Genomic DNA, 10,185 nt, shown 5'->3' on the forward strand with positions numbered 1-10,185 from the left:
ACATATTGCCAGATAAAAGTGAGTGAATTTGGTGGGTAGAGGCTTATCAGATGAAAATTTAGGCGAGTAGTTTCACCTTTGTTCCGACTGGCTATCAGTTTCAGATAATTTGAAGAAGGAACAAGCGTAATTTTGAAATTAAGCTTACATGAGAGTAAGAAGGGTTTCCGCATCTTTGTTTTTACATTTCTTAACTAAAATTTTTGAAAACACAGAAATGTTGAAAATTGTTTTTTAAAATACAGAACTATTTACAAATCTAAAATACTTCTCCATCACTGTTTTAGTGACCACTGTACCAAAGATGTTTTAGGAAGTCTGTAATTGGTGTCTTTTCCTCGAGGCAGATAACTTTTTCCGAATGTATTGTCTGTTGGTGTGTTTAGTGTTTTCTTTAGAAACGTCAGTGCTATTGCCAGTGTTAGATGGAGTTGGATTTGGATTCAGCGATGAAAGTTTGCTTTCAGTCGACAGAGGACGCTCTTCAGGGTCTTCATGCACGACAGGTGTCTCAGATTTTGCATCCACTGCTGTGAGGTTGGTGACAGGGACATCTTTCGCAGGTGTGATGGTTTGATTCGTCTTTTTAGAATCAACAATGCCTGAATTTGTTGTATTGCTAATGACTTCAGGTGTCTTAGCTTCTGATGCGTTTTGACTTTTATTTGATCTGTACGCCGATATTGGTGATCTAACGTCGTTAAAAGAATCAACGCTATCCTCAACACTAGAACCATCATGTGCACTTTCACTAGCTTCTGTACCGTCAACGTTGCCCACATTAATTTCTGATGGTTCGCTGTTCTCTACGTTTGCTGTTTCAGCATCGGCATTCTTTATTTCGACATCTTTCGACACCTCGCCATCTGGTATATCAACATGATCTTGTTGCACTTTAGTTGCCAATGCATCGCCTTCATGATCTAAGTTTACGATTTCATCGCCAGTTTCCTCATCTCCAGTTTGATTTTGATGTTGCGCTTGGCTGATTGGTTCATCACCCTCCTCTTCGTTATCTGATTGGTCAACATGGAGATCATCGACAGGGGCGTCGTTTTCTTCTTCATGTTCCACAGGAGCTTCTACCTGCTCATTACCTAGTTGATGTCCACCTACGTATACTTTATCCTCGTTGTCTGCCTCCTCAGCAGCCTCGGTCACGTTTGATTTCACAGCATGATGTTTGCACGTGACAAGTGGAACAAGAAGAGCGATTACGTGAAGTATTCGCATCATGGAAAACAACCTAAGAAGTGGAATTCAATATAAGAATAAAAAAAATGTATAATTTTTCCAACAGATAATTTCAAATAAAGGATTGCAACTATTGGTGACGTATGGAAACATGAAGACATTCGATTTTACAGCAGCTTATCATTCTACAAAATTAATATTGTATAAGGATGTATAAGAATCTGCCTAGTCTAATTTTATGTCATCAAATTTTCCCTAAAGTGATTGCTACATTTACTAAGTTTATTGTTTAAAACTTGTTGTTACTTAGCTTGATTAATATTGAAAACTTACCGTTGTTTACTTTATTTGTTGTTTATTTTCGTTTCTTTTTTCTCACCTCTGCGAGAAACAGCGAAAAAGAACATGAAATACTGTAGAAACAGTTAAAACTCTTCATGCATGGCTGTTCATCATGCTGAATATGAATATAACACCCATTCTTGTTTTAAAGTTTGTTTACAAACAAGCCAGCGAAGTGAAACCATAATAGTGAAAAACCCCGAGATGTTTATGGTGCTAATTTTAGAATATTTATTATTCTTTTATATTGTTTTTATATGCTATACCTGTTAAATTTTTTGACTAAATAATTCCTCGAGATATTTCTTATCTTTTTTTTAACCCTATAATAAGCATATATTCAGCAAGGTAAAATCGAATATCCGTATTCAGTCGAGCTTGTGATATTCGAAGGCGCGCAGCGGAGCCTAATATTAACAAAGCAAGACTTAATAATTACGACATCCGGTTTTACTGCGCTGAATATCTGCTTTATCATTCACCATTGGAAAGGAATCATTATCTAAAGCTTGTTTTGTTTTTGTTTTTATCTTTTTTGTTGTTCTTGTTTCTTGTTGTTTTAAAACGTTCGTGCTTCAGTTATTTTCAGCTCTCCATCTGATTGCTTATCCTTTGTGTACAACTATCGAGAACAATAAAAGATGGAGTGCGATATAATACATCCTTTGTTTGATAACTTTTTTTATTTTTCATTAGTTTTAACTCTCCATCTGATTGACTTACATGTAATTTTTAAAGGACCTATATATGTAAAGGAAATATAAGTGCCGGAGAGACTATCGAATATCTCGAGCAGATATTCGATATGGCATATGGGAAAAGTAAGACCCGATACCCTATGTGATACCCGAGACCCGATGCCCGAGACCCTGAGACCAATACCCGATGCCCAAGACCCGAGACTTAATAACCTAATACCAATACCCGAGACCCGATACCCTGATATTTTTTTTATTTTTTATTTGAATATGAACTATTATAAAAACACATTTTAATATGTAATTTTCTTCGTTATACGGAAGTATTTGTTGCAGTAATATGAGAATATGCAACCTCGGCATCAACATTTTGGCGAGGCGGCGAGTCTGTGACGAACAGGAGGAAGCTGTTCGTATTAGAATGGCGAAGGAGCTGTATCAGTATCATGTATTTTTCAAAGTGAAAAATTTAATAAAAAGTATTACTAAGTAATGAGAGTATAAAATAAGACATCATAAAGTAATACTGCTTACATGGAAATATTTCAATAGCTGGGAAAGTTTAATAAAACTAGAAAAGTAGCTAGCTAGCACACTATACCTAGCAAACTATCAAGATAAGAACAAAAAAAAAAAAAAGAATCTCAACTTGTTTCCAAGTGGCCAAGTTTAATTTGCAGCTTTATGCAAAGAATGACGTTACATAAAATTACTAGCTGAGAGACCTAATGCTGCCCATCAAAAGTACATGATCCTATACATTTTCTTGATCAGCGTTTCAAGATTTATACGATGAAGGCAACAGGTATACAAATTCATAAAAATAATTTTTAAGGTTTTGACAAGTCTTTGCTGACGTCAGCAAAATTTTTAAGCCTTTATATCTTTTTAACCGTTCGTCAATAGCACATGATAATATATATTTTTTTCATCAGCGTTATAATCTCTGCATATTACAGGAAAGAAACTAAATTTCGGCAAATTTTTTTTGTATATGCACTGCTGACGTCAGCAAAAATCTAAAACAACCTATTTTTTCCATCATCCTTCTGCCTAAGTGGATTTCTCCACGTGCCTTATCGACTAGTCTATATAATAATACGCCAGTTCTGTGTCTCTGTAACAGGCAAAGTGGATATGTTCATTTACCTTTGATCTTACTGAAATTTTCTTTCAAGTAACCGAAAAATGCATGTCTAATATGTTAAAATTTCTGACGTTACGGCGCGACGTCAATTACACTACTTTAACGTCAATATCCTATATTAAATTAATGAAGCCGTTACAGTGCACTTAAAACTTTGATGCCAAATAACTTGGAAACGAGGTGGTCACGTCAATGATTTTTCACAGCGTGGGTAACTAGGGATCACCTAGGACCAATTTGGGTAATTTTCCTAAATATGGGTCCCCAAATCCGTTTCGGAGTGGAAGGATTGATGACGTCATCAAAAAACATTTAAACCCCAATATCTCTGCAACCGTTTGTCAAAAGTACATGATCCTATACATTTTCTTGATCATCGTTTCAAGGTCTATACGATGACGGTAACAAGGATATAAATTTCTAAAAATTTTTTTTCGCCTTTTAACAGGCCATTGCTGATATCAGCAAAATTTTTAAACCCTTATATGTCCTTAGTCGTTCATAGAAAAGATATGATCCTATATATTATTTTGATCAACGTTTCAACCTCTACACGTTACAGGCAACGAATAAACTAAATTTCGCCAATTTTTTTTTGATTTTCAATGCTGACGTCAGCAAAACGTCTTAACAACCAACTTTTTCAATGTTCTATTGCCTAAGTGGATTTTTCCACGGGTCTTTATCGACTAGTAGACAAAATAATTTTGCACAAATATATTGAAAATGTTTTTTTTTACAAAATATGTATCATTACGTTTTAAATTACATCAGGTTGTTATTAGTGGGCATGTTTTATTACTTTATATGCTTAGGTTACCATAAAAGATATAAAAAGCCAGTGGGTTAAGCGTCGAAAAATGTGGCGCCGTAGATTATGTGGCGCCGTAGTTTAGTGGTTATAGCTTTCGTACTCTGTGCGGGAAACCGGGTTCGATTCCTCTTGACGGCGATTCAACATGGGCGAGTGAATGTTACCATAGCCCCGCGTTAACCCAAGTCATGTAAGGAAAATTGGGGAGATGGCACACTGTGTGGGCCGGTGGATGTTGCCAAGAGTTGTCTAGTAGAGCGTGGGCCCTACTAATTGGGTCTGCGTAGCTCACAATGAGCATTAAAAACTCTAGGATAATAGTCAGGGTATATCCCTCGATATTTGTGAGGCTAGCCATGTAAAATATGCACACACTTTGATTGAGCGCTCAATCTGGCATATGGTTAAATCCAGGATGTACTAAAGACAGTGGTAGATATTAAACAGCTCACCACTGTGTTAATTATCTCAAGAGTTTTAATACTAATTACAAAGCAGTGAACATAAAAAAATAACAAAAAAAGTCTAAACCGAGTATATAGTATATATAGAGTTCCATAATGGCAGTAAAAATTAAAATATTGACTTGAGATTTGGTATGACATGGTTTTAGATTGGTTTGATGAAATTCAGCCAAAAAATAGTTCTATTATCATCATACTTTCTGAGTTTCAGAAATTTAGCCCTTTTCAGAGACGCTGATAAGCCGTTTTTGACAGCATATCAATTTTGACCAAGATACAGATTCAGAAAATTTTAAAAGCTATTCCAACCTCAGAAATAGGTCAGATGAGATTCAACCTAAAATTATGCCAGTAAACGAAAAATTTAGTTGCAAAGAATATCTTTTTGCTGATATCTTTTTGTTATTGGATGCTCTTATGAGAATACTGAATTAATCTTCACGGTTAGCTAGTTAGGCATTTTAAATATTTTCCAAGCAGAATGATAACAATAATAAGTATGTATCAATTAAAAATCGTTTTTTGAACAGCGGCAAAATTTTGATGAGCTCTAAAAAGTGTGACTTTATGGAACTAATTTTGGTCCAAAACTATTGCTCAACCATTTTTTTCTTTTAAGGTAGCAATACTTCGTTGTTGGTAAAGTCGTATACCAATTCTTCTATTAGGGGCTGCTCATGTGGGAAATATTTCCTTGGGAACCGGGTAAATGTTTCAGCATGATATCAAGTCGAGATCTCAGGTTGTTAACAAATTCATAACAAAAATTAGTTGCGTTCATATGAGAAAAAACATTAAACCGCTTTCCGAGATCTTGGGTGCGCGTGATCAAGATCTCGGTAAGCGGGCAATGCATTTTACCATATGAACAGAAATTTCCTCGGTAGGTGAGATAAATTTATGTTGATTCGGTATAATTTTCAAAAATAAACAATAGATTCTTATCACAATAAACAATAGAAACTTATCACATGGTATTTTTTTACCCGAGGAAAGTTTTCTCGCCCGTGCCATATGAACAGAAAGTAAAAATTATATCATGCTGAAATATTTCCCCGTTCACCAAGGAAATATTTCCTGTATGAACAGCCCCTAAGGCAGTGATACATAGAATCGACAAAACAGATCACATGTGGACTTGGCGATTTCAATTTTCAAACCAGCATAATGCTTTTGATAAAAAGTTTGGATTATTTATGTTTTAAACAAAACAAAAAAGCTGTAAGGAGTTTTAAAAACCATTTGAAATTATGTAGCCATATTTGCACCTTAAAGAACCAACGAAGTGCTATATGGTCAGGTGGGTAAGTCATTTACCAATTTCCAAGTTTCCCCTAGCTACAAGTTTTGCAACCCAGTGCTTGCTAGCCCACCAATTCAGTAAAATACACATAATTCAATTGTTTGAATTTCTTCAAGTAAACAGCAGCCTAAATAACATGATTGTATATTTTTACTTTCAGAAAACAATCACGCAATACGCGGGCAGTTTGTGTGTTGCGTATGAGAGGAATCAAAACAAACTTGCCGCACGTATCTGTGACGTAAAACGCCGAGCTCGCTTAGCTCTGCAAGGTTATATATAAAACTTTGGTACATTGAGACAAATCTCATTAAATATTACACACAGAAAAACTGTGTATTGGAGGGTCACGTGACGAGGCCTCCTCCAGGGCCATGTTCGTATCGCCGTCCCGGGCCAGAAAAGATACAAGATGCCCTGGGGAGTAGGTTGGAGAATATGCTGCTGACTCAACAAAAATTTATATCACCAGGATCTACAATGAAACTAGAATCAAAAAAAATTATTCTGTCTGCTCAAACATAAATGATTGAAGTGAAAATAGACTTTTTTAAATTCATTAGAAAATGTTTATTTTTTTGATGTAGGAGTCGAAATAACTCCTTTTAGTTTTCGAAAACACGATTAAATTTTGCATATTGTCCGATTAAATATTTGACCGATATTTTCCTCCACAAAAAGGGGCGGATCCAGACTTTTTAAGACTTAGTTAAAATATTGCTGCGAAGCAGCAATATTTGGACTAAGTCTTGAGTTTAGCAGCTGGGGGTCCTGGGGGGCGCTGTAAGCCCCCCAGGTGGGGTCTGGGGCGAAGCCTGAGAAACTTTCGCAAATTTAAGCTTTGCAGGTACAAAAATCGCCGAAAATTGACTTCCGATTTATCTAGTTATTAATAAAATTGACGAAAAGAAACGCTAAGCTATAAGAAAATCTCCTAAGAACATTTTTTATAAGAATTAACTCTCCGTCTTACACGTCTTATTTTAGATAGATAAAAGCACTAAAATTAACAGGGATTAACTACAATAAAGTGAGACAATTGTGAATATATTTCAATATTTATAAACTCTTGCTGTTTCTGCCAATATCAGGCTTCATCAGCATGACTAGGTGAATCAAATGATCTCACCAGTCATGGACAGCAAAATAAAACACAATAATAACAAAAACAATAAGAATATGGAAATATCAGAATAATGAAGATGAAATGTACATACATGCGATATGATACATACACACCTCAACCCATGTGTTTGTTCAGATATATCTAGTGGTTAAGGTACGAGTATTTCCTTTCGAGGGACCGAGTTCAAGCAAAGCGAAGTTTTTTAAAGCGAAGAGAAATATTTGGTTGGGTTAGGTTAGTATAATTATTTAACTGCCTAAATTTCAGTTCTATGAACGTTTAGGATATTCTTTTTATTGTGTCTATGTTTTCACATATTAAGATGAAAATATCATCAGGTTTTCTAGACATGTGTAAATCTTAAACAAATCAATTTTAAGATTTTAGCTAGCTACAAACGCAGATTTCAAAGCAGCATCCTGCTTAAGCTGTACCTAGCCTTATTTATTCTTTTAAAGTTTGGTATATCTTTAGCTACCTTGGTGAAGAAGTAAAAGTAGCCAAATGGCTTGCTAGCTACAACAAAATTCTTAATCAATATTTCTTATACTAAAAATGCAGTTTAGGTAGCAACACCTTTTATTACTATTATAAAAACTTACTCAACAAAATAAAATTGCTGGAGGATTTTTTTTAGCTAGAGGGCGTAACGACAGGCTGTTGCCTGTTTTTTAATTTACACCGTAGTTGCAATAAATTTTTTTTGGATGAGGATTGCGCAATACCGTTTACCTTGTACTAAGTGCACAGCCCGTTGTTAGTGACAGATTGTTTCCTGTTGTTTTGTTTAAATTGAAGCTGTGATAAGTTTTTTCGAGGGGTTTGACGCCCATATGGATATGCAACATGGTTTACCTGTATCTAGTAAGCGCTTAGCCAAGTGTTAACAGTGTGTATCCTGTGTTATTACGTAAACCGAAGTTACATCAAAGTTTTTTTAAAAAGGGTATTACGCCTTAACGCATTGCCGACACAGTTTACCTGTACTAAGCGCTCAGTCAAATGTTAATGATGGCTGTTTCCTGTGTTTTTGTTTAACCGAAATTACACTAAAGTTTTTTTCAAAAAAGGACCTATGTGACATTGTTTGCCTGTACTAATCACTCAGCCCGGAGTAATATTTATTTTTGAACTTTTAGCGTTCTCTGAAAAATAATAAGTTTGGCAGACTGTTTTTTTTTGAAAAATATATTACACCGGAAACACCATAATGTTGTGCGCCTACTTTTTTAAAATTATATTACACCGGAAACACCATAATGTTTTGCGCCTTACTCGATTTATGACATACTACACTATAAAGCGCTCCACCTAAATGTGTGGCATAGTTCACATTAATCACTTCTACAGGCGTTCAACGCTGGGTAACACAGTTACTTGTGGTATAACCCGGCGTTTCGACTCTGGGTCCCCGGCTAGTGTAAATAATAATACCAATGAATTGCATTTTGGATTTAGTCTCTTTTGTTAATTTTAAACCGATGAACGTAGTCATAATCTTTTTGTTTCATTCGCCTACTTCTATTTCTTTTTTTGTTTTTAAACTTGTAGGATCCAACTTTATGATCGAATCTTAGATATCTTAAATAACATTTTTAGTCATGTTGCAGGTATAATAAAACATTTCCAAAAAATCGCTAGAACAAGCAATAATATTTAATAAATTGATATGCCAAAACGTTTTCGTTTTTTTCTTATGAATGTTAAGTGTAGTGCAGTATTGTTTTAAAGTATTAGTTTTCACAGGTTACTTTTTTACGAGCATCTGATTCTGAAGTCTGATCGACTGGCGTTTTTTTTACCGCTTTGGGCAACTAAACTTATGACCCTTGCTCTGCCCGCTAACAGTAACACGTTGGTTTGTTCTAGCCTGTATCTCACATACTGCATTAAATTTTTTGCAAGTTCAAGATAATACCACGGGATAATACCTATTTATTTCAAACGATGGAACAACATTGTAGAAGTTCTGTAACAGGTTACTGGCGAACTTGAAAGGTATAGGGAACAAAATTACACAAGACGAACAAGAATCTGAAATCTTTTAGCCTGCAAGGGCTTTTCATTCAAACTTCATTCAATCTTTTTTTTCATAGTTTACATAAAAAAGTGTAACTCTATTTGAAAAACTGTATGTAAACTGTAAATATTTGATTACTTTACATTGGAGAGACGATCTCTTTCGACAATACGAGTTGCATCGCCAAGTTCTTTGCTGTTAGCCCTTCAAGAAGTGAAAAAATGTAGAAAGACCAACGTTTTGAAAAATAAAGTTGGAAAAAAAATTTAGAAATTATTAGAAAAACATTCAAATTTGTCAAGGCCCTGTTAACACCCTAAAATTCGAATTAGGGAAAGAATTGTGCTGAAGGGACTGATAAACTGTTCGAATTATAGAAAGTTTCGAATTAGAGAAATTCGAATTGTCGAAAGTTTTTTAGAGTTTTTTAAGGAAAATTGACTAACATAATGTTTACGAAATCTTCTGGAAGGGCTTCTTCAAATTAATTTCGTCCTCAGAACGAAAGATATTTACGCTGGTTTTCTTTTTAAAACTTGATAAGCTTTGGTTGCAGATAACCTGCATGGCGTTTTTGTTCTCTGAGGATAGTCTCTCACTATATACTTATTATCTATGCTCATGGCGAAAATCTTTAATCCATCGGGCTTCTTTTTTTATCTTTTATTTGATTTAATGTAAAAAATAAAACGCTTTATTTGTCACCTACTTACATCTTAGTCCTCAAACAAGTTGCGGAAAAAATTATATGATGACGCCATCGTAAAATTAATTATATTTTTAGGGTCAAATTTTATCTATCTTATCACAATGACTACTACATTTCATGTCAACTACTCTCATGTTTTGGACATCTTATAGGGCTTCCAGTTATTACTAGCATCCCCATATCCAATGTGTCATTTATAAAAGACATGCGTGCGGCATTTTAGGTAAGATTCGAATCAATTGAAGGCAGCAAGTTTCATGCCGAGAGATCCAAGGCTAGCTTATATAGCCGCACCACCATTACCGCTCCTTACCAAGAAGTAGACTCTCCGAAACAAAACAAAACATGTATGGTATATTTAAACCTGC

The 10,185-nt window shown here is 34.9% G+C and overlaps 1 protein-coding gene across 1 annotated transcript; it reads right to left on the bottom strand.

The window, feature by feature from the left end:
• Window positions 1-218: 218 nt before the first annotated feature.
• Window positions 219-2,055, bottom strand: LOC130646220 (uncharacterized). The gene is made up of 2 exons (XM_057452390.1): window positions 1,528-2,055; window positions 219-1,246 (listed from the first exon to the last, which is right to left on the bottom strand). The coding sequence occupies exon 2, from the start codon at window positions 1,234-1,236 to the stop codon at window positions 310-312; it is 927 nt and encodes a 308-aa protein (XP_057308373.1). The 5' UTR covers window positions 1,237-1,246; window positions 1,528-2,055; the 3' UTR covers window positions 219-309.
• Window positions 2,056-10,185: the final 8,130 nt, after the last annotated feature.

This window comes from Hydractinia symbiolongicarpus, chromosome 1 (genome assembly GCF_029227915.1).
Source record: "Hydractinia symbiolongicarpus strain clone_291-10 chromosome 1, HSymV2.1, whole genome shotgun sequence".
NCBI classification, from domain to species: Eukaryota; Metazoa; Cnidaria; class Hydrozoa; order Anthoathecata; family Hydractiniidae; genus Hydractinia; species Hydractinia symbiolongicarpus.

Excerpts from the sequence above, each read along its gene's own strand:
- LOC130646220 (XM_057452390.1), bottom strand. The coding sequence starts at position 1,236 with ATGATGCGAATACTTCACGTAATCGCTCTTCTTGTTCCACTTGTCACG.